This window comes from Polypterus senegalus, chromosome 11 (genome assembly GCF_016835505.1).
Source record: "Polypterus senegalus isolate Bchr_013 chromosome 11, ASM1683550v1, whole genome shotgun sequence".
Lineage (NCBI taxonomy): Eukaryota > Metazoa > Chordata > Cladistia > Polypteriformes > Polypteridae > Polypterus > Polypterus senegalus.
The window spans coordinates 122,607,561-122,633,317 of NC_053164.1; the positions used below are offsets into that span (position 1 = coordinate 122,607,561).

General features: G+C 37.6%; 1 protein-coding gene across 1 annotated transcript in view; it reads left to right on the forward strand.

Annotated features, from left to right (window-relative positions):
* ido1 (indoleamine 2,3-dioxygenase 1) overlaps positions 1–22,637 on the forward strand; it is a 70,789-nt gene extending 48,152 nt beyond the window's left edge. Inside the window, exons 9-11 of the mRNA XM_039769591.1 lie at positions 4,486–4,537; positions 6,901–7,049; positions 19,710–22,637. Coding sequence (XP_039625525.1) covers positions 4,486–4,537; positions 6,901–7,049; positions 19,710–20,083 — 575 coding nt within the window. The 3' untranslated portion in view covers positions 20,084–22,637. The remainder of the gene's footprint in view (positions 1–4,485; positions 4,538–6,900; positions 7,050–19,709) is intronic.
* The last annotated feature ends 3,120 nt before the right edge of the window (positions 22,638–25,757 follow it).

Sequence of the window (25,757 nt, forward strand, 5' to 3'; positions counted from 1 at the left end):
ACCACATTGCCATGAAAAGCAAGTCATCTCCACTAGGGCTCACCTTCCCCAGCTCCATGAGCTAAGCTGATCCAAGCCAGGATCTTTCCCAAAATCTGGAACACACTATGAGTAATTTAACTTGTACCCTTATTTCTTTTAGTTGTTATCTTGTTGCAATTTGCAGTTTGTTATTCCATTTGATTTCTGATGGCTGCATGAATAATAAGGAGGGCTCAATAAGTTAAACCCTCCTCTATATTTACCTTCCATTAATTTATTAATACCATTTTAATATGCATTACACTGTTTTTTGAAAAGTAACATTCAAGAGTATGTTGCAAGGCGGTCACCCTGGTTTTCAGCTGCCATGTAGCCTCTGTAGTGTTCTGTGATCACTGATTAGTCTGTTTATCACACACAATTTAATGGAATATGCAAAGGCATTCTTATGAACTTGTTTGAATTTTTCATTTGGATCTGTAGTTGAGTTAATATATTTGCTAAAAGGCGCACCGTCAGAAACCAAACAAAAATCATGTTCATCACAAGTACCAGCATAAGATTGCTCTTCAGCTGATAGCCAGTCTTTGCTGGTGGCATCGTGCCATACATTTGGGGGTTATCAGCCTTTTCTTCATCATAAAACTAATCCAACAATTTATATAGTTAAAAAAGAACAGCCGCAAGTTCTAAGTGGTTTCTTGTCAGGAATTCTGCATAACTGCAAAAGACATGCGATCCATGCTCAGTACACAAACACCCACGCATCACTTAACTTGGAAACTTCAAGCCCATTGGAATGCTGTCCTATTTATTTTTTTTCCTAAGATGTTGGTAGGCGACAGATCTAATTAATGGAAAAGATTTGGAAAGTAAAAGGCTTTGTCTTATTACAATAGTACTGTCATTTCACTTAGAGGGAAGATTTTTAAACAATAGATCTCTTGGAATTGGAATGTTATGCTGCATATTAAAGAAGCACTAATGTCTGCATCAGCATACTGTATGTGAAGATAAGAAGGTGTTACTGAAACGAGGAAGAATCTTCCTTTCATATTTCATTGGCTGAATTTGTTTAGTGTAGGTGAACCACTGCCTCTCATCTCTAAACAGTAGCACTATTAAGCAAAAAATTAAATCCGCAGTAAACGCTCCTTAACTTATAAATGTATTGTTAAAATGGCAATAGCAAAATAAACTGGGTCATCGTCATCAACTTTTGTTCCAATTCCTTTCTAGACAAATATTGTTTTTTGGAGAATGTGACATTTTCTTTGTTCCTTGTACCACTAGCCTGTTTCCGGGTTGGATCAGAGTCAACTCCACTAGGGCTCATTTTCCCCAGCTCCATTAGTTAAGCTGATCCAAGCCAGGATCTTTCCCAAGATCTGCTTGCAACCACAAATCCAGGGCAATGGATTGAGAGGAGTGGGTCTTGAAAGTTTTACTCTCTCACTCATTCATGGGAAAGGTGCTATATAAATCAAATGTATAATTATTATTTTATTATTATTCACTCTCACCCATACTGTACATACATCCCCTCTCTGTATGGCTTCGCAGGATGGCTCGGCTCTTCCTTCAGTGTCGCTGTCCCAAATCTACATGTCCCAAACAGAATTGTTATGATACACATGCAACTTGCTGTAGGCATCACCATCCCAAACGTTAAAAGCTCTTAAATGAAGCAATGCATCTATTTTGTCCATTAATCCACATAGCCATTAAATTATCATTTAAAAACACATATGTGATGTGCATGAGGGTTCCTGGGTGTGTTTAGTAAACTTTTCAAATTTGCTGATGACACTAAAAATAGGAGACAGCAAAAGAAATATTAAAGTGTGTAGTCTCCACCCGTAAAACTTAGTGTAATGCAAAAAAGTGCAAACTGCTACATGAAGACAATATTATTAATAAATAAATAAATAAATTATAAATAGAAAATGCAATTCTACAGGAAGCAACTTCTGAAGCAGGTTAAGGATTTTATGGCTACACAACATTTTCACTATGTGACAATGCTCAGAAGTAATTAGAACATCTAACAAAATGGTTATATTGTTAAACTTGTTGCATATAAATCAAGAAATATTTCTTGACTCTGACTTTGTGATGTGATAATAAATCAGAATTCTGCATACTGTGTGCAGTTCTGGTCATTGCAGTGCTTGAAGCTGTCCAGACAGAAGCATCCCTAGATGACAGAGAGAAGATAAACGAGTAAACCTTCTTGAATTGTGCATTCAAACAATAAATAATCCAGGTCTTAAACATCCTCACAGACACTGATAAAGCTGATCCAGCAGAACTCTTTTTATTAAATGGTGAATCATGTACATAAGTACACTCGTAGATATTAAAATGAAAGCACTGCTTCCTTCACACTAATGGTCGTAGGTATTTGCTGCTAACTAATGACTCATTTAGTTGAAATGGGAACCGTAACAACTTTTACAAAGTATCGAATGAGACACTCAGAGAGATTACCTTTTAGTTGACCAGGCTCGATGACTGAAGTGTCTCCTCACCTTTCCCCAGACTTGTTATATTTTAATGTTACTCCTACTACAGCATGTAATTTGGAGGCATGTGATATAAAATATATCATCTCAGTGAACTGAACTGAGGCAGCATGTTGGATCAACGATTAGAACTTCTGCCTTTGAGCTTCAAGAGATAGGGTTTGAAACCAGGTCTTCTCAGATTCTGTGGAGAACTTGAACATTCTCTTCCCATGTCGGCTTTTGTTTTTCTTTGTGTACTCCATTTCATTTGCTGTAGAGTTCCGGTATGAGATTTTCTCAGCTGCTTTTACCACTTTCTGTAGGGAAACGTGGTCTCAGGCAGTGCAGTCCTTATACCAGACGGAGATGCAGGTGCTGCCTCAGTACAAAGAAGTGAGGGTGGGCCGCAAGCTCTTTTCACGTGCTAAAGGAAGTGCAGTCACTTCTGTGCTTGCCTGATTAGGGAGGGGATGTGTTAGGTCCAGTAGAACTCATTTGTTATCTCCAATTCCTGGAAATGAGTGCTCCTTGCTGACTCCACAGTGGAGCCATTGATAGAAGGGGGAGATGGGTGGCAAGACTCTCCCTGAATTCAACAGTTGTCTCCTTGTTTCATTGATATGTTCTTTCATCAGTCCACAAGTTATTTGACCTACTCTCTACAAGCTATCTCTTCATAGATAAGGGAGTCCAATATTTGTGAAGGAAATGTGTTTTTGAGCTATTTGATTAGGCTTCTTGGAAATTACCATCACAGAGTTTGCATTTCTCCTTCTCAATTTGGCATTATTGATAGATTTCTTATTCTCACCAGGCTTGTTGTTCATTACAACATTGTTCTGTATCAAGGCTCTCTATTCATGACCACAAAGATTAAAACTGAAGGAGCATTGGAATGATAATTTATTAACAAATCTATATAGTCATAACAAAGGAGAATAGAAGAGAAAAACGACACAAAGATTTAAGGAAGGAGAAACAAACAGAGTAAATGAGTGAGCTACCCCAATTAATATACAAGGGCCAGAGTCTAGGGTGTGTATGTATTTTGGTGATTCTTCTGAGACTAATATTAATTCTCTTCAGCATCACCCCTTTACTATGTGAGTCTTGTTCATGCCAAATATCTAAGAAAAGAAATATAATATTTTACTTTTGTCATCTAAACCAAAGAGAACAAACTGTGTCAGCTGGCCTAAAGTGGACAATTTCTTGAGAAGGGAAATGGTATATCAAAGGATAGGTAAGCATTCTTAATGGTTATCACACATTTATTTTTGTGTAAACTGTTGGCAGTAAGAAGAGCTAATCAGTAATCACGATATGTTAGACTAAAGCAGTGAGTCTTTAGTGTAGATTTAAATACTCAGACTGATGGGGCATCTTTGACATATTAGGGCAGATTATTGCACAGCTTTGGGGCCCTGTAGGTAAAGGCTTATCTAGTCTCCCAAAAATTTTATATATCTTCTTCTTCTTCTTTCGGCTGCTCCCGTTAGGGGTCGCCACAGCGGATCATCTTCTTCCATATCTTCCTGTCCTCTGTATCTTGCTCTGTCACACCCATCACCTGCATGTCCTCTCTCGTCACATCCATAAACCTTCTCTTAGGCCTTCCTCTTTTCCTCTTGCCTGGCAGCTCTATCCTTAGCATCCTTTTCCCAATATACTCAGCATCTCTCCTCTGCACATGTCCAAACCAGCGCAATCTCACCTCTCTGACTTTGTCTCCCAATCGACCAACTTGTGCTGACCCTCTAATGTACTCATTTCTAATCCTATCCATCTTCGTGTATATTTTTAAATCTGAATCACAATCTGATTATTTGGGTGGCCACCTACCAGATAACACTTGTGGTCGGTCAGCCAGTCGGCAAACACCCACCACGTATTCTCAGTTCCGAGAACCAGCTCATAGGTGTGTGATACAGTTTCTGCCAAATAATACAAATATATATATATACTTTATAAATATTTTCTCATTCTTCCTTAACAGGAAATGTTGATCCACAAGTGTTTTATGGAGTTATTCGGATCTTTCTGTCAGGGTAAGTAGTTTTCTCCATGTTTTCCAATCAATTTCCACCTCCATAGACTATTCTTAAATCATTATAGTGGGAGCAAATGAAAATAAATATGATAATAATTAAAATAGTCCACTAGTGCTCTTGCCAAAACCATGCATTTTTTGTGAGCAATTATTTTTTATTGATTGAAAACTGAAATTTAAATAGAAGACAAAAAAATAAAATGAGCATGTAAATTCCAGGACAAACCACAAACTAGTTTATAAATATATAGAGTTCCTTGCCAAAGTACTCATGCCCTTTTGAATATGCAAAATCTTTGCATAATTTTTATTTTGAGTGTTATCAGATGTTAACCCAAATCTTAAAACTAGAACACCAGAGACAAATAACATCACACTGCTGTATACGTTTCATTAAAAAAAAGTAGCGTTCAACATCCCCCTGATTTGCTAATTGCCATATGACCTTTAGCTGCAATTGTTGGAGCCTGAATGCTTACTGTAATTGTTGATCAGCCTCTCACATTGCTGTAAAGGAATTCTGGCTCATTACTGCGTCAGCAAAGTATTAATATTTCAAGCTTTTCTAGCATGATGCCAGGACAATATTTCCACAGAAGTCAATTTCTGCTATTTTGAATTTCTTTATTTTCACCCATGCTCTTAAAGAGTTTTGATCATTATCTTACTGAATTGCACTTTAACTGTAGCAAACTGTTGGATGCCATATCTTTAAGTTTAATATTTTTAATAATATGCTAAAGTCATAGTTTTATTATTAATGGTCATTTTTGAGGTCTACAGGTGGAAAAACATCTTGAACCTATAGTACTGTTTCTGCCAAACTTCACATCTTTTAACTATGCCTTATTCTCCCAAGCTTTTTACACCTGAGTCCACCATACTATGTTTTAGCCCCTCTCTGATAAATCCTATTTTCTTCTGATAGTGTAGTCAAGAAAAATGACATTAGTCAAGGCATTAAGATCCATATATGGTTTAATATTTTACTTTTATATAGATGTTGGCAACTTTTAGGACTACTGTGAGTCTTTGGGAATGTTGTTTTAAATGGGAGATGAAGTGCCATTAGAATCTGCCTTGTTAGCACATCTCAGTGATGGTGAGAACTGAACTCTGTGATATTTATATACGACCTGACTGTCTTCAGTCAGTCTTAGTTTCTCAACATACCCTAATGCCATAAGGTTTTATGTTTACTAATGGGCAGCACAGTGATGCAATTTTAGTACCAGTATAGAGACAGGGGTTCACATCCCAGGTACTCCACGAGTAGAGTTCACATGTTCTCCTCATGTCCATGTGGGCTTTCTCTGGATGCTCTGGTTTCCTCCCGCAGTCCAAAGACATGCAGTGTAGATGAACTGGCAATGCTAAATTGGCCTCTAATTTGTGTGTGTGTGTGTGTCAACCTTGTGATGAGCTGCTGCCAAGTCCAGGGATTGCTCCTGCCTCCCCTCAGCTACCCAACAACCCTGCTTTGGATAATTGGGTTTGGAAGATGGATGGATGGATGTTCACTCTCCATACCTGCCTAATTAAACTATCTCCTAATAAGCACAATAACATCAATTATGCTGGAAAAAGAATTGCAAAACCAAGCCCAAGGAAACATTAAAACTTAAACAGCTAAAGACCCAAGACATGTTCCTTGAGCCTGCTTTAATAAGTAAAATGGCTATCCTTTAACCATAGGGGTATCAAACGTGGTTCCATTTTCTCTTCAATGGATTTCTTAATTAGAAGCCACTTATTCCTATTAAAACATTATTTAATCGTAGGCCCTAAGACTTCTTAGTGCTCTTATTCTCCCACACCAGAAATTTCCAAAACTGTTTTATTTTTTCTACAAGCACCATCCAAATATTTTGATGAACCAGAACAAATGAATATTTCTCAGATCTTCACCTTCTTCTTTTCAGATATTTTATTAAAGTTTATATGATGGACATATAACTACAAATGGGATCAGGTTAGCTGGCCACCTTTAGACTCAGCTTGCATTTGATTATGGTTTGGCTGCTGGATACTAAGGCTTGGAAACTTAAGCAAATGAATTTAAATTAAGAAGAATGTTCTTCTAGCAGCAGCGATTGATTATTAATTAAGCAAAGTGGCTGCAGCTACCTTTGTCTTCCAGGTTCTGAGTTTGACACCACTGCTCTAAAATGCAACAGTGCAATTGACTGGTACCCTGTCCAGGACTACGGGTATATTAAAATGGCTCTTGGTTATTTGAAAATGGATGAATGGACATAAACAGTCTGTTTCTTCTTTATGAAATCTATGTATGCTGTGTAAATGTACATAGTTTCAAAGAAGACATTGCAGAACTATTTTTGAATTTTCTCCTGGCTGCAGCTGGAGGGACAATCCTTCCATGCCAGATGGCTTGGTGTACGAAGGAGTTCATGAAGTCCCAAAACAATTCTCTGGAGGAAGTGCAGCCCAGAGTTCAGTGCTTCATTGCTTTGATGCCCTTCTGGGAGTCTCTCACAGTGGAGAAAGTGGTAAGTTTACTTCTTTATCACAACAATTACAATATCAGTAAAGTGTTCTTTTTTTTTCAAAATACTTCGCCCCCTGCTTGCTTCGCTCGCCAAGCCCCGTGTTTGGTTTTCCGATACACACTTTTAAGATTTTTTTTTTCTTTGAATTGTTGCTATTTCACTAGTTTCACTTTTATTTCAGAATTTCTGTAAAAACAGTATTTGGAATCTTTTGAGTCCCAATGTGCTGAATCTTTTTAATGCGATCAGTGAGACATGTGTTTAATGACTTTGTACCATAATTCAGGATAGCTTTCTCTGTTTGGAATTCCAGCACAGACAAAATGATGTACAGTACATCATCAGCACTTAATCATTTTTTTTGCAAAGTAACCAATAAATGCATGTGAGGTAAACCACATTTTTGAAATTCTCTGACTTAAACTTCAAAGCCTTACAATTGTTTTATCTTGGTAGAGTAATATATAAATTGCTCTTCTTTCTCCTATTGTATTATTAATATGTAGCCTTCGAATGCCTAATCTCACAGACTTACCACTGTTTATAAGATATTTTATATAACTTCTCCCCACCTTCCCTTCTATATCTATAACCTCTGGCAATTAGATGTAGTAAAAAGACAAGCAGGAGTTACATAAAATAATGTATTACTGATAATATTCATAAATAATAACAAAATGCAAAGTACATTTGAATATTGGCAACCATACAACCTGATAAAATGGCGGTGTGTAATTCAGGTGGCACACAGACTTGTAGTTACTTAAAATGTCTCTAGTTAAGGCATCGTTGGTGCTCAGCTTTCTTCAGAACAGGCCTCAAGCCTGTCTCAATAAGGCTGAAACTGTGCTCTTCATTGTGCTGTTCTTGTCAGTTCATGGTGTGATGGTCTTCATCAGTTGTTAAAAAGAGAAAGATACTTCTACATCATCACAGGTTAGCAAGAAAGACGCTTCTTCATCATATGTTGGTTAGAGAGAGAATGTGAGGTTAAGCACGTACATTTATAGATGTTCTCTCCAACCCCTACAGCCAATCCAGACAGCCATATCTCAGACCAATGGGGGAAATAGTACATCTTAACACCTGCAACCCCCCCAAGACCATATGTTAAGCTAACCTGGCTTTGTGTGGGGGAATGGGAGAAAGACTTTAGCATAGAAATACTCATCAAACTGGTTTAAGACACATCCTCCAAATCCTGTCGTAAAATTACAAAGATAAGTTGCAAACCTAAGGGGCGTGTGGGGGAGTGGAGGTGTTGATTTGTTGGGCAAACATGAATGCCTCTCACCACAGTAACACTAAATTACATTGAAATGCCTAAATTACAAATAAAGACATACAAAACATTTATCAAGTTATATGCAAAATCTTACATCACAACAACAATATTTACCAACTTCTGACATATGACCTATGTCCATATATTCGATCCCTATTTGACTTTTCATTATTTCTCTGAGTAATAATTTTTTTTTTGTGCTAATGCGATGTTTACTTTCTTTGTTTTTGACACTGTTTTTTTTTTCTGTTTTCATATTCTGTATCTTGCTGTGCATGTGTTTCATGCCTATGTTATTTTGAGTCTTTTGAATTCCAGTTTTCGTTATCTCTAACCTGCTCTGCATGTGTTTGGCCCCCTTGTTTTTTAACCTCTTTTTACTTTGTTTTCTACTAAGTCTTTTATTTCTCACCTAGCTTTTTCCTGCCTTTTTTTTTTAATAAAACCTGGTCATCTATAGCGTATTGTCCTTATACGCTTTATATGTGCTGAGAGCCCTGGATCTGTGTGTGCTCAAAGCATTGACACGACTGAGTGTTTTGCTGCCCATGGTCTTATTTGATATTGGTTGTAAGTAGAGTGTGTCTTGCAAGAATCTCACATTCTATGTCATTGTGAGACAGTCCTGGGTCAAGGTCTCATGTTTAAGGTCCCTGCGAGATGCTCGGTGGCCAGTCTCTTTCGTCTCGCGGGTCTTTTAAGTGTCTTCCGTGATCTTAGCGTGAAGATCACGTCTCGTCTCCTGTCTTTCTCTCCCAGAATTTTTTTTATAATAGAGAGATATAACAAGCTTCTTCATTTATTTGCACATTAACTTAGGTCCTTCCAGACATGGCAGTCAATCACTGTTTGGAATTATTTAAATTCATTTGTCTATGCTATAGACACTTTTGCTATTGTGTAATGGAATGTCTAGAGAGGGACTATTTGGCCAGTATGGCTACTAAGCCCCGAATCCCAGACACAACTGAAGCACCAGACCCACAGGTTCAAATAAAGTGATTATACTTACAACAATACCTTAGTTTCTTCTCACTCTCTTGAGAACAATACAGCACAAGGTAATAGAATATAATCCTTACTTTTTCTCTCCTTCTACTCCTTTCCCTCCTGGCTGTATGTTGTCCTCCTCCTCCCAACTCCAACTTGCAGACCAAGGTTAGGTGGCCCTTTTGATGGTACTTCAAGTGCCACCGTATTGCATGGTGGAAGCCCCTTAACAGGTGGATAGTTTTCACCTAGAGCTCCTCCTGGTGGCACCCAGCAAGGCTGTCCAACAGGACTACAGTTCTCAACATACCCTCTAGGTAAATACATGGGAACACCAGTTCAGCAGTGCTGTCACCTACAGTATCAGAGGAGCATACAGTCTTGAATGGCTGTCTCCCCTCAATCCACCCATTTTAAAGTCCTATCCGGGGACAGGACCACCATCCATCCAGGCTGGGACCTCAATCCAAATCCTCCTCCTATTACATTAGTTAGCTAAAGTCAGACAGACTTCATTTAGCTTCTGTCTAATAACTATGGATCCCAGAGTTTTATTTTACCAGAATTCTGTGTACATCACTTGTTTTGTCCCTTTCATGGCCAGGAAGCTTTAGCTTCATATATCATTATGTTTTTATACCGTATACACACTCTGTGACATAACTATGAATAAAGATCTTTAACAACCCAATTAAAAATAATAACATATAAATCTACTTAGCTATGCTAGACATTTATTTTCTTCCTACCTAATCTTTGTACATGACCTGTACAAAAGATATATCAATGATTGTGTTGGTGTTACGTGTTGCTCCAGAAGAAAGCTACAGGAATTAATTAGTAATTTTAATAGTGTCCATACATCTCTTATGCTTACAGTTAACCTTTTCACTACAAATCTACCATTTTTGGATTTCAGACTTTCTATTAGCTTTCCAGGATTTAAAGCCTCTGTCTATTATAAGATAACTGATGCACAGCTCCTTTGAGCCCTGGCATACCAAAAACTGTCCTCCTCTTTGATAGTCCCTTAGGCTGTAGCCCATCTGCTTGGATGAAGCTGACTTATGTAATGAATGAGGAATTTCCTCATTATATTAAATACCCTTTTCATATTATGGATAGGGCCTCAATCAAGCTGGGAGAAGACCTCATAACATCCACTCTAAGAGGAACCCCAATAATGAACCCTGAATTTCATTGGTCCACCCATTCCACCCTAATACCATCTTTCCCACAGATCATCTAACAAACTTTCCAGTTTTGCAGACTTATCCTTCCACAAAAGCCTTTTTTTTCCTGACCTTTCCTTGTTTTAATTCTCTCAATCATCTAACCTACAGAAACTTCTCATCTGTAGTTCACTTCACAGAGGAGAACCACATTTCTGTTCGTGCACTTCAAGTTATAACAAGAGCCACTGTGTCACGTGCAAATATGTCACCAGCAATACCCTTGTATCTAATTCTTCTAGTAAATTCAATATTAAAACAATGGGCCTATTGTCTGTCTAATAATCTTATTTACTTCATTTCTAGTAGGAAGTCTCCATTAATCTACATAGGTTAAACAGGGGGGCAGGTAGCAGAACTTTTCAGGGATGTTCAAGCAGTTACTATTGTATTAAGACTATTGTAGAACACTTCATATCTCTTGATTTTAGCTACACGACTTCTCTGTGCGTTCTTTAATGGGGCTTCAATTATACTTTTCAAGGAAGAACAGAAGAAGCTAAGCTCATTCTTATCCTAGGATCACACTTTTCTCTGGGTTTAATTGACTGAATTTTTAATCTCTCCCTTTATCTTATCTAATGGCAGCATTTTCATTCCTACTGTCACCTTCTCCTTTCACCTGCCTTGGCTTTGTTCAACTCTATATATGTGACCTGCTCTTTCTTTTTCAGTTGCACATCTGATGAAGGCCTTAGACCAAAACATTGTCTTTTTTAATGTTTCCTTTTCAATGTGGAAATAATCTTTAATCTTTTTTTTATTTGAGTATTTATTAGATGCACACTGACACAGCCCTATGCTATCTACATATATATGTGTATATTTACATATAGTTTAGAGTTGTAGGTACATATTGTATGTTGTTTTATAGGGTATGATGAACCACAGTGTCTCTCACCAACACATCGGTATTCCCAATGTCAAACCATTTTTATATGTGGAAAATCCTACAATTCTTCTGAAAATGAAACAAGATTGATATAGCTGGTGATGTCCATGCAGACAAAGAGGATATACTGACTGCTCATAGGCAGTCACCATGCTGAAAGTCAAACTTAGGTCAATTCTCTAACCACTATTCTGCATTGTTTTATTTTAACTATATTTCATAAATGATTAAAACACTCTGAGCTTTTCAATGGAAGTATGCAATGTTACAATAAATTAAGATTAATTGAAATGAATACATTAACTTAAAGCACAATAATGGACTGATATTCCATCCAGGGCTGTTTCCTGCCTTGTGTAAAGTGATTTAGGTATAACTGTGATTCCCATTACTTTAAATTGGATTTATGGTTTTTATGTTATTTTATTTACTTTGCCAAAGGTGAAAATAAAAGCATTCAGTTCATGGCAAGAAAAAAAAAACTATAGGAAATTAAAGCATTGTCAGTGCCAAGACTTAGCGAAAACCTACAGCCTCTATAAACTTACTGTATGTTTAGAAATAACCAATTAAGTATGTTCTGTATAGCAGTTTGATAATCATTAAATTTCTAATTATTTCTGTATAGATCTCTTCATTAAGTATAGCTTGAACGATATTTGCATTTTTTTTATTTTTTATTATTTTGCCAGGGGCTAATATTATTAGTTCACTGGAGTGTTTTAGTCTTGAATATGCTATATACGGTTATCCATGAGTAAAACATTCCTGATGTAGATCAGTTCCTGCTTTTTCTAGTAACCGACTTCAGCTTCTGTTGATGATCATTGCAAAAGACAATTTTTCAGGAAACTGTATTGCTTTGAATTCAAACAGGTAATTAGTTGAATAATATGAATTTTGAGTATTTATATCCATCTGCCTTGTGTCCTGTGCTTGCTGGAATAGGTTCCAGCTTCCCTGCAAACCTGCTCAGGATATAGTAGGTTTGGAAAATGGACGGTTGATGATGACGATGCTTATTATTATTATTATTATGTTAATAATTTACATTTGTTTACATCAGTCACTCAAACATTACTTTTTTTTCAATCAGTTGTATGTTCAACCTTCAATTTTTTTTGTGTTATAGAGGAGAATAATATACTGTATATCATGAGATTTTCCGAACATCACACCCCAGCATGAGTTGGAGTGATTGATGCTCACAACTAGATGTTGCCTAGCTAGAAGTTTACAACATAATGCACACAAATTCACAGCCTTCTTGATTTTTTTAGCTGTTACAGGTCTGTTACGGTCAAGTTACTAAATGCTCATATACTGTATAGTGTATGAGACAAAATATCAATATAAAGTATGTTTTATGTATTGTTGCAATCTGAGGAAAACAACACTGACAAAGTGTATAAAGTCTGTTAAATACCACAACAGACAGTGCAAACATCTTGGTGCACAGTGCAAACGTTTCAGTATTTGCTGTATGTACTGTGAAAAATGAATTATGTCACAAATGGCACTTTATAGAAAAGAAATATCATGAACTACATATATTCTGTATGCACTCTCGTACCCGATGCAAAGGTGTAATTATACCATTATATGGGATTTGTGGGCAATATTCTGCCTGTGTTGGTATATTATGAGCATGCATTTTAGGGTATACTAAATTGAACAAAAGGTTTTGTGGCTTCCCCTTGGTGTTACACGTGTGCACTGTATGCAGAGTCCATCCTCTTTCTCTTCTGAGTGGCTCTATCACTGTTGGTCAAAGCTTATTTTACAGGACACCTTGAGTGTGTAACCACATCTTACTTCAGCTTCTAAGAACTTTCATTCTTCCACTTCAGAGGCCACACTACATATCATTCTGTCTCTTTTCCCTTGAATTAACACCTCGTTTATTCACTTGTCCGTCCACGCCAAAAGGAGTTGAACTCCAGTCCTGAAGGGCTGCAGTGTCTGCAGGTTTTCATTCTAACCATCTTCTTAGTTAGTGACCCATTTTTGCTGCTAATTAACTTCTTTTGCTTTAATTTGAATTAACTTGACTCAGGCCCCTTTGTTGTTTCTTTTTCTTTAATTTGCAGCCAAATAATAGCGAGACACAAAACAAGCCACCTCATGACCAGTTCACCTGTGCCCATCACACAATAACTGGAAATAAACAAAGGTGAAGGTCTCAGTAAGGTTGCTCTCTCAGGTCACCAAAACATTTTGAAGGTGTTCTTAGAAAAAACAGAAAATCAACCAGTTCTGAAAATGTCTGCTGTGGTAGAATGAGAGCAGCAACAAGCCATGGAATTAAATAACGGGTTTCGGCTTCTCATTAAGAAAATGATTGGAGTGAAATTGGTTGGACTTTCAATCCCCAATTTAGCTGGTTATCTGTTGGCTTATTTCACGTCTTATTTCTGTCTGGCTGTCATTTAATGAAGAAAATAATCAATTTAGAGGATTGAATCCTTAAAAACAGGGCTATTAAAATGAAGGGAAAAGAAGTTAATTAGCACTGAAAACTGGTCAAAGATTAGGAAAAAGGTTAGAATGAAAACCTGCAGCCACTGCGGCCCTCCAGGCCTGGAGTTTGACACCCCTGGTTCACACTATTGGCGAGTGACACTATTGAGTTGACGGCGTTCAACTAGGAGCAGCACATGTCTGCGCTTAGTAGAAAAAATGATGAGGTGTGTTAAAAATAATCCAGTTGTCAAAGCATTATTATTGACAAATAAAATAAAAAACATAGGTCAGCTAATTTTCTCTTTTCTACAAAGTCACCAAATTTCAATCTGATTAGTCAAAGCATTTTTGAGATATTGGGATATTTAGCTTTCCTATTTTGTGTCCGGGGTGACCCCTGAACACTGATATATCAAATGTCCTTTTCAGTGGATATCTACTTCCCTAGATGTACCATCCTTCCAAATATCTTTTTATACACTCACCTAAAGGATTATTAGGAACACCATACTAATACGGTGTTTGACCCCCTTTTGCCTTCAGAACTGCCTTAATTCTACGTGGCATTGATTCAACAAGGTGCTGAAAGCATTCTTTAGAAATGTTGGCCCATATTGATAGGATAGCATCTTGAAGTTGATGGAGATTTGTGGGATGCACATCCAGGGCACAAAGCTCCCGTTCCACCACATCCCAAAGATGCTCTATTGGGTTGAGATCTGGTGACTGTGGGGGCCATTTTAGTACAGTGAACTCATTGTCATGTTTAAGAAACCAATTTGAAATGATTCAAGCTTTGTGACATGGTGCATTATCCTGCTGGAAGCAGCCATCAGAGGATGGGTACATGGTGGTCATGAAGGGATGGACATGGTCAGAAACAATGCTCAGGTAGCCCGTGGCATTTAAACGATGCCCAATTGGCACTAAGGGGCCTAAAGTGTGCCAAGAAAACATCCCCCACACCATTACACCACCACCACCAGCCTGCACAGTGGTAACAAGGAACAATGGATCCATGTTCTCATTCTATTTACGTGAAATTCTGATTCTACCATTTGAATGTCTCAACAGAAATCGAGACTCATCAGACCAGGCAACATTTTTCCAGGCTTCAACTGTCCAATTTTGGTGAGCTCGTGCAAATTGTAGCCTCTTTTTCCTATTTGTAGTGGAGATGAGTGGTACCCGGAGGGGTCTTCTGCTGTTGTAGGCTGTGCGTGTTGTGGCTTCACAAATGCTTTGCTGCATACCTCGGTTGTAACGAGTGGTTATTTCAGTCAAAGTTGCTCTTCTATCAGCTTGAATCAGTCGGCCCATTCTCCTCTGACCTCTAGCATCAACAAGGCATTTTCACCCACAGGACTGCCGCATACTGGATGTTTTTCCCTTTTCACACCATTCTTTGTAAACCCTAGAAATGGTTGTGCGTGAAAATCCCAGTAACTGAGCAGATTGTGAAATACTCAGACCGGCCCGACTGGCACCAACAACCATGCCACGCTCAGAATTGCTTAAATCACCTTTCTTTCCCATTCTGACATTCAGTTTGGAGTTCAGGAGATTGTCTTGACCAGGACCACACCCCTAAATGCATTGAAGCAACTGCCATGTGATTGGTTGATTAGATAATTGCATTAATGAGAAATTGAACAGGTGTTCCTAATAATCCTTTAGGTGAGTGTATATGATGGAAACAATTAAACCATGCCTCATGTACATACAAGTTAGTTTACATACCCAGTAAAACAAAGCAAATGTAAACAAGTCCATTAACAATATCAAAAAGATATGGCAAGTCCACAGCAGATACATGAATACAGTCGACAGTAACACACAAAGTCACAGTTCTAGTGACTTGGGCCAACTCAAAAACAACCATCTTGTGGTCATTCCACATTATTGTAAGTACATGCAAAGTGGCCTCATGCGAAGGTCAAGATCAATTTGCCATCCACTTTGGTGCCACTTCCAGTGCACAGGAGAAGCAGCCTGAAAATATACTGTAGTAGTGGCACCAAGTGTCACAGCAGGACACAGAGATGAAAAACAGAACGGAGAAAGGTCAGTAACTATTCATAATAATTGTCATGCTTTTTTTTTGTAAAAAATGAACAAACATACAATATAAATGGCTAATCAGCAGATGTAATCAGGTATACTAGACTAAAGCAGCGAGTCTTTAGTCTGGATGTTTATGCTGAATCTGAATGGGTATGACATACACAAGATTGCAAAGTGTTGGGGTTCTGTGAATAAAAGCTTGATCGGTAGCTGTTGCTTTATTAATCCTTAAGGTCTTTAACAGACTGGCATTTTCAGACCATAATTCAATAGCAGTAGTAGTTTCAATACTGTCATGTGTATAGAGTACAGTGAAATTCAAATTTGAATATGTGCTCTGATATGTATGTGTGTACATACAGTACATACACTTGTATGTATGCATTAGTTTAGATACGTAAATAGGGCATAAGCCATTTAAAGCTTTTAAAATTAGCTTAAGAAAATAAATTGTGGGGTTGTGTTTCTAGTTACAGTAATAATTCTTGGCTATGAAACTCATACCTGGTTGTTGACTGTATGGCGTTTGCATCCTAAAGCCTGATTTTGTTGGTTCCTAACTTGCATCCGGTGGCTCTAACCACAATGCTGGAAGTAGATTTGAGAATGTTATGTTCTGTGGTAGGAATAAGGCTTCATCATGGACAGGTATCCTTTTGATTAGCTCCAGTCACAATGGATTTCCACACAGTGTTAATTCATTTTCATCACTTCAATACATATACACACTTGGGCTACACTAAAGATTTAGCTTTCACTTCTGAAGTTTTTCAAGCGCAGTTAACAAAGAACATAAGAACATAGGACATAATAAATGTGACAAATGAGAGGAGACCATTCAGTTCATCAAGCCCATTTGTTTACCTAATAGCTAAGATGTCACAATATCTCATCCAAGTTCTTCTTAAAGGTTGTCAAGGTTTCTACTTCGGTTACAATAACTGGATTTATCTTTAAGGAGTCCTGAAATTATTTTCACAATTTGTTTTGTAAACTGTAGTCTCTCAACTTAATTGACAGACTTTCAGTGAGATGTGATTCTTCAATCTTTGCTGACCCCCTTAAGGATGCTTTGAAAACCCTGAAATGTTGCTTTGGATGCATTGGATTGTTGTCCTGCTAGAGCAGAATCCTTGAATCAGTGTCAAGTCTTTTGGGAAAAATGTTTTGATGTGCTGCTCCATACATCGTAACCTCTAATTAGGTAGGCATCCCAGGATTCTGCTTTATGATGAATGGTCCGTCAGACCCAAGTTTATGCTGGTTACTCCTGTTTAGGAACCACTGATATCTGTTTTCAAATTGCCTTTTTTCTTATTATCCACAGTGAAAGAAACTTTTTTTTTAATTAAGCAAAAACCCAACCTCAATGGATTGCATTACATACAGTATTTGTATGCAAACACTAGTTTTAGAATATATAATTTGAAGTTAACAAATATTTATGTTTGTCATATATCTGCTGATGTCTGAATTCTCTCCAGGTACATCTGTAATTATTCACATCCTCTAAATCCCTGCTGACTTAATTTTTAAGCCTTATCATTGTGTGATTAGGAACCTTAAGTCTGAGCATTAGTCATTGATCTTTGCACCTTCCTAACCTTAGAAATGTTACTGTACTGCTGTGTTGAAGACTCTTTCTTGAATGACTACAGCTCTGTCTTTGTGCTGGATGTGATTCGGATCATTTTACACTTTTCAGAAAAGTATTTCAGTACTGCTGATGAAAAAGTCATAGGAGTTTACTCTGAGCAGTGCAATCACAAACTGGCATGTAAATCTTTACCTTCAGGGGGGAGATCAATGATTTAGAAAACATCTACATGTTCAGTGCCTTAAAACTGTAACTCTCTTTACTCGTTATGTTTCTACCATTACGGTATACAAGACAGGACCCAAATATTCCTGGTATTGTTATAGAAAACTTTATTTTAAAATGTAAGATGTAATACACTTGTCCTAGCACATTCCTGGAAACATTTTCTGTACTCATCCTTTCTTACTGTATCTAAAGTGTTTTTTGCTGGTTTTCTTCCACGATAGCAAATCTTCTTCACTTCACTTCAGTCTCAGCCTTAATTCTCAAAACAAAAAGAAGCCACAGGGAGTTAGACCTGGTGGATATGGGGAGTGTGAAGCAACAACAACCACATGTTTTTGCTCAATAACTCCATGACTGACAACATGGTGTGTGCAAGTGAGGTGTCATTATGCAGCGCTCACTCTTGCATCCACCATTTCTCCAGATGTTTTTTTTTTCCCTGATGCTGTGGAAGCCGGCCCAGACACAGACAGGCGGACACGTTGACGTCACCCAACACATGTTTATTTAAGTCCATTATGTAAAGTGCAGCAACCCCAAAAGTCCCCCAAAGTCCTGGCCACAAGTCCTTTCTTCAGGCAGCCTCTTTGCCTCCTCCTAAGACGTCGTCCTCTACACTCCCGACTCCAGCCATCACATAAAGGGAGGCGGCCCCTTTTATAGCCACCCGGATGTGCTCCAGGTGTCCTCAGGTAACCTTCCGCCGACATGCCCCTGTGTGGCAGAAGCACCGGCTGTGTACCCAGAAGCACTCCGGGTGTCCCCGAGCCTCTTCCCCCCAGCACTTCCGGGTGTGGCGGAAGTGCTGAGATCCAGGGCTCCAAAGGCACAGGAGCGCCCCCTGGCGGTGACCACAGGCCCCTACAGGAGCTTCAAAGCTCTGTACCCGTGGCCCCCAAAGGAACCAGGGCGGTCACCCCTACATGGTCTGGGGAAGGCGTAAGCCCTCCTCCGGTCCTCCTGGGCGTCCTAGCTGGGTCGCCACCCCAGCCATCTCCGGCAATGCTTTCCAGTAGACGCCTCAGCAGTTCAATGTAATGTCACTGATTCACAGTCTGTTCATGGGAAAAACGTTAAAAAGCATGATCATCATTGTCTCTTGAAAATCTGCCATGGTGGCTTGGAGGAAAAAAAAAAAATCTACAAAGTCATCTGTGTGATTGTAGAGTAAATGGCAGAAACATGCACTCAGTCAACTCAGAACATGGCACTCGTCGGACTGCTTAGCCAGACTTGTAGGCATACAATACTGGGAAGCATATTTGAATACTACACCCTACTCCTGCTCTATTGACTGATCATGGGAAGTTTTGAGTCCCCCCTTGTATGTACTCTGTTTAAATAAAATAGTAGGAATTGCTTTGGCATTTCCCTTAAAAATGGACAGCACACTTCAGCTAACTTTTAGTCTGATCTCATATACAGTCATTACACTCTTCTTATTCACCAAGGAAAGGTAAGCCTCTCCTCTAGTAATGTATGTTCATTTCCAGCAATAGCTATAAAAACACAGATTTTCTCATCCAAACCTTCATTTTTCTTTTCCCTTTTTATATGATGTGATACTTTATATGATATGATATTTAATATCAGTCGCAAATTAAATATTTTTCAATGCAGATGTCACTGCTATTTCTAAAAGCATATCATTTCAAACTAGTGTCTTGACTGTGTCTACGGGTGATACAAAAAGCAGTGACCTCTCATCATCTAAAGACATGGTGTCAGGCCAACTGGTGATTCTAAACTGCTCATGTGAACGTGTGTGTGCAACTGGCTGTACTCAGCATGGTGCACCAGCATCTCTGGTTTTCTGTTGGAAAGGATGTTTTTTTTCCAGTGTTAATTTTTGCTGCATACTTGAATAAGATTTCTTTCTTTATTTCTAAAATTGTTATATTTTCAACAGGGAATTTTTTGAATAGGATGCAGGATTACATGCCACCATCTCACAGACAGCTAATACAGGATATTGCCTCCAGCCCATCTTTACAACAATATATTGTGGACAGCAGGAAACCAAAACTTCAAGAGGCCTTCAACAACTGTGTTTCTCAACTTGTAAAGCTAAGGAACCAGCATATTATAATTGTGACCAATTTCATACTTGTACCAGCAGCTAAAGCTCGTGACATAAGGAAGAAGGCCACCAGTAATGATAATATCTTGTTGAAGGCCCCTTCTGCTTTAGAGGAAAGGGGAACAGGAGGTTCAGGAATAATGAGCTTTTTAAAAAGTGTCAGAGATACAACAAAGGTGGTGTGTGTACCGTCTGCTCACTAGAGCCAAGAAAGAGTCCAGGGGCATTGGACATTCGATTCTAGAAATTCAGGTACAGGAGAAAAGACTTTTTTCTACTGAATAATTTTGAATGTCAATAAGCAACTTTGGCTGTAACATAACATGGCTTATTTCTTCTCCTTCATTTAAATGATGTAATGAAACAGTCCACGAAATTAATTTCATTCATACAGCACACTCCTCTTCTGTAGCTGCCAATTCAAGATATTTCAAATGAGCTTCAGCACAAGAGAATGTGATTACAAATTATTTAATTAAGCTGTTGAGTTCTTTTGAAAAAGGACACGTCCAAATGGACTTGAAATATACATTTTTCTCAACAGAGAAATTAGGTTTGTTTTTGGATATTCAGAAAGAATGGTCAAAACAAGGGCATAGGTTAAAGAATGGGATTCAGTTGGACTTAGTAATCAAATTAAACTCAAACTTCATAACTGAACTAAGCCCCAATTATTCTTTGATTCGGATTTACTCTAGTATAAGACTTTTGTCAGGTCATTCTCTTGATTTTATCCCAAGCGTGACAACATTTATTATAGGAGTAGAATGAAGATGTCATGCTTCATCATCATCATCATCATCGGTACACCTGACTAGTAACAGGCACCTTTACCAAAAAGAACATGGCAGAATGTATTAAAAAAAATGTTGAAAATGGTGGCAAACAAAATGGTGGCACAATGATGCCACAAATATAATGATAAAAAGTTAATAACGACACAAATAATTATCTGGCATATGGCATAATATTAAAAAAAAATACTCCACCCAAAAATTATTTTTTAAAAATGTTTTTAATGCTCTGTGGTTTATAGCGATGGCCAAGAAAAAACTGGAATCTTGTGTTTTCAAGCGTAATGGAGCTAATAAAGTTATTTCTTTAATGGAAGTGGATGGTGTCCAGCACTAAACATGAGCAAACAATATTAAAATGTCTATGAAAAAAATCTACATGTTACAGGTAAGCAGGAAAGGTGCATTATCATAATTCTGTGCTTTTGAATTGAAGACGGGAGTCTTGAACAATGAACGAGGGGGAGAGGCAGGTCTTCAATGCAAAAGTATACAATTATGGGAATGCACTTTTCTGGTTTACCTTCTACATTGATTTTTAGGCAGTATTAATAATTTATTAAAATGTTTTGCATCTTTTGAGCATTTTACTGGGTAACAAATATATGAATAATGCAACACAAGTAACACGATTTTTTTTCTCTTTTTCCATGGACATTTTTCACATCATTTACAGTTGAACAAACAGGTCACCATTACAGTCCATTTTATCATAAACTGTTTTCCCTCATTCTGCATGAAAACATGAGATTCATTTTTTTCCTCAGCCATCACTACAATTGGGGTAACATACACAAACATATCATTTTTGGATGGAGTACTTCTTTACAGAAAAATAAATACCATTCTGTGAAATTTCAAACATAACAATATGTTACAGTATTCTTATTTTTATCTTCAACAAAATGAGAATTTCTCATTCCAGGCAAAGCATATGTCCGAGATACAGGCAAGTGCCGACTACCACATTACTATGCACATGCAAAGACCAAAAGCTTTCCTCTAATTGAGAACAGACCTGCTTATGCATAGTAAAAGTACAACACGATTTCAATTCATGCTGTTATGTCAGTTTTCATATTATAAATATAAAAGAAAGAAATGAACATAATCAAACAACATTATACAAGTGGCCGACACCACAGCATTGGTGTTCATTCATGTGAGAAAAAAGTTATTTGTTTTTGCCAAGCTGAAAACAGATGCCTGTCATTGCTTTGATAGTGAAGTAAGTGTTTCATTTTCTTTACTTATGAAAGAGAGCAGCTTTGAATCAAATTGCTGGCAACAGGAATTCCAAGGTTAGAACACAATTTTATATTTGAGATTGACAAGCCTATGGACCAGGCAAGATATTTTATTCATTCATGTTTCTTATTTTGAATACAATATGAGATTTATTATACCAGACTGTACAATAGTTAGTGTGTCCAGTAATCCCAACCTATGCTCTTGTTTCTGTAAACCTGTTTATTGATGGGGTTAGTTTTCTCCTTTCTCTGGCATTGAATAAAAACTAATCAAAAATGTTTCCTGATACTTTTTGTTTCTTTGTCCTTCAGAAACCAGCAAATACCACTTGTCTGAAAAGCTATTTAAATGCTGTTTATAAATCTGAGCTTGCAAAATATAGTTGTTGTGGGGTAACACTACATTAATAGCTATTGTGGTATTATATTTATTAATTTTGTGGTACTGCCATATGAAAAAAGGCATTTATTATGATACCAGGCCCTGCCATTTACAGACACTGGAACAAAAAAACAAAACATATTTCTATAGTGACCCAAATAAGTCATTTTCACAAGAAGTACTGTCTCCATAATCAAAGTATTGAATTACAAAAAAGTAGCCAAATCAGATGCAGTGTGCTGTGCTATTAATGTAATGAAATTAAAAAAATAAACTTGTGGACTCATCCTTGAGAAATTTTCATTTAGAGCTAAGCCTACTCTCATGTAATAAACTTAATAAACTCCTTTCTTAATAGAGTACTTTATAATGCCTCACTGCTGTGACTGCCCTTTTTATCTTTAGCCAAGGCAGACATTTTTATTTCTTTTTTAGTCATTCTGGTGTGTATATAAAAGGGGGTCTGTTATTTGTTTCTGTATATTTTTCAATGAGGGGGTAAATAAAGTATCTATCTATCTATCTATCTATCTATCTATCTATCTATCTATCTATCTATCTATCTATCTACAGTGGTGTGAAAAACTATTTGCCCCCTTCCTGATTTCTTATTCTTTTGCATGTTTGTCACACAAAATGTTTCTGATCATCAAACACATTTAACCATTAGTCAAATATAACACAAGTAAACACAAAATGCAGTTTTTAAATGATGGTTTTTATTATTTAGGGAGAAAAAAAAATCCAAACCTACATGGCCCTGTGTGATAAAATAATTGCCCCCTGAACCTAATAACTGGTAGGGCCACCCTTAGCAGCAATAACTGCAATCAAGCATTTGCGATTACTTGCAATGAGTCTTTTACAGCACTCTGGAAGAATTCAGGTCAGGACTTTGACTAGGCCACTCCAAAGTCTTCATTTTGTTTTTCTTCAGCCATTCAGAGGTGGATTTGCTGGTGTGTTTTGGGTCATTGTCCTGTTGCAGCACCCAAGATCGCTTCAGCTTGAGTTGACGAACAGATGGCCGGACATTCTCCTTCAGGATTTTTTGGTAGACAGTAGAATTCATGGTTCCATCTATCACAGCAAGCCTTCCAGGTCCTAAAGCAGGAAAACAACCCCAGACCATCACACTACCACCACCATATTTTACTGTTGGTATGATGTTCTTTTTCTGAAATGCTGTGTTCCTTTTACGCCAGATGTAACGGGACATTTGCCTTCCAAAGAAATTTAACTTTTGTCAAAATCAGTCCACAAGGTATTTTCCCAAAAGTCTTGGCAATCATTGAGATGTTTCTTAGCAAAATTGAGACGAGCCCTAATGTTCTTTTGGCTTAACAGTGGTTTGCATCTTGGAAATCTGCCATGCAGGCCATTTTTGCCCAGTCTCTTTCTTATGGTGGAGTCGTGAACACTGACCTTAATTGAGGCAAGTGAGGCCTGCAGTTCTTTAGACGTTGTCCTGGGGTCTTTTGTGACCTCTCGAATGAGTCGTCTCTGCGCTCTTGGGGTAATTTTGGTAGGCCGGCCATTCCTGGGAAGGTTCACCACTGTTCCATGTTTTTGCCATATGGATAATGGCTCTCACTGTGTTTCGCTGGAGTCCCAAAGCTTTAGAAATGGCTTTATAACCTTTACCAGACTGATAGATCTCAATTACTTCTGTTCTCATTTGTTCCTGAATTTCTTTGGATCTTGGCATGATGTCTAGCTTTTGAGGTGCTTTTGGTCTACTTCTCTGTGTCAGGCAGCTCCTATTTAAGTGATTTCTTGATTGAAACAGGTGTGGCAGTAATCAGGCCTGGGGTGGCTACGAAATTGAACTCAGGTGTGATACACCACAGTTAGGTTATTTTTTAACAAGGGGGCAATTACTTTTTCACACAGGGCCATGTAGGTTTGGATTTTTGTTTCTCCCTAAATAATAAAAACCATCATTTAAAAACTGCATTTTGTGTTTACTTGTGTTATATTTGACTAATGGTTAAATGTGTTTGATGATCAGAAACATTTTGTGTGACAAACATGCAAAAGAATAAGAAATCAGGAAGGGGGCAAATAGATAGATAGATAGATAGGTGTGAAAAACTATCTATCTATCTATCTATCTATCTATCTATCTATCTATCTATCTATCTATCTATCATATAGTGCCTTCATATCTATCTATCTATCTATCTATCTATCTATCTATCTATCTATCTATCTATCTATCTATCTATTCAACTAACCTTTTGCATGAATTTTAAGGAATTGTCCCTTTATTAAAAGGCCCAGTTTTACAAATTTAATACTTCTGGCTAATTATGGACAAATTTCTCATTTATAATTGAATGCAATGCCTCTCAATCTATAACCCCCAACTTTTTCTGGAAGAACAATTTTTTAACACACTGGTTTAAATTTTTTCACTTTGTTATTCTACTGATAGAACAAGAGCTTTACCTTTTCATTGGCTTCAGTTTACAAAATATGCATTTGCAACCAACAATAGCATCATATCAATAGAAAGCAGCTGTCAAATACTAATAAAATTCACATCATTAAATAAAAAAAATATTATATATAACCAGAGTCTATAAAATACCCATTTCCATTTTATTGTGTTTTAACAGAGATCTGAAAGTACTTCTTTGTTTCCATTAGTGATCACAATCAGTTATATTTCTGTAGATTCTTATAAAGAAATAAAAAATGAAAGATTAAAGTAAGAGATTTCATACAAGTCCATGATACTCCTAAACAGGAGGCTGGAGGGGTTGGTTGGTTTCCAATTCAATAACTAAATCCTGTTATGTTCCACACAGCAGCGTTTTTCAGAAGTGCTTTACTTAACAATACTTTGGCTAAAGTACATATATACAGTATGTTTGGCAGGTTGTGACCATATAACTGGTTATCTTTAATGATAATAATCCTTTACATGTACATAGCACTTTTCTCACTACTCAAAATGCTTTACATAGTGAGAGGGGAGCCACTTGAACCACTACTAATGTGGTGAATTGGTGAGAGAGATAGCCAGTTAGAGACAGGGGATGATTAGGGGACCAGAATGACTAGGCCATGGAAGGCAGTTTAGCGTGGAAGGATGTCCAGGGATCTTTTATGACCACAGAGAGTCATCCAAAGAATAGTGCCATTTTTACAGCACAGTGTCCCCATCACTGCACTGGAGCATTGCGATCCCCATTCACATCACAGGGTAAGCACCCCCTGCTCTCCAGCAGCAAGCCAAGCTTTTCCCATCCAAGTACTGGCCAGGCCTGACCATGCTTAGCTTCAGACTGATGACCTTTTCTAAAGTGCAAGCGGCATGGCAGTGTATTATGTGATACTGAGATTATTACATTTTGTATTTTCTTGTTAAGTGAAGAATTTCTGTTTTGTTTAGAATTTTGGTTTTGGGAGTCTGGTTGTTGTAGTCTCTATTAGGTACAGTATA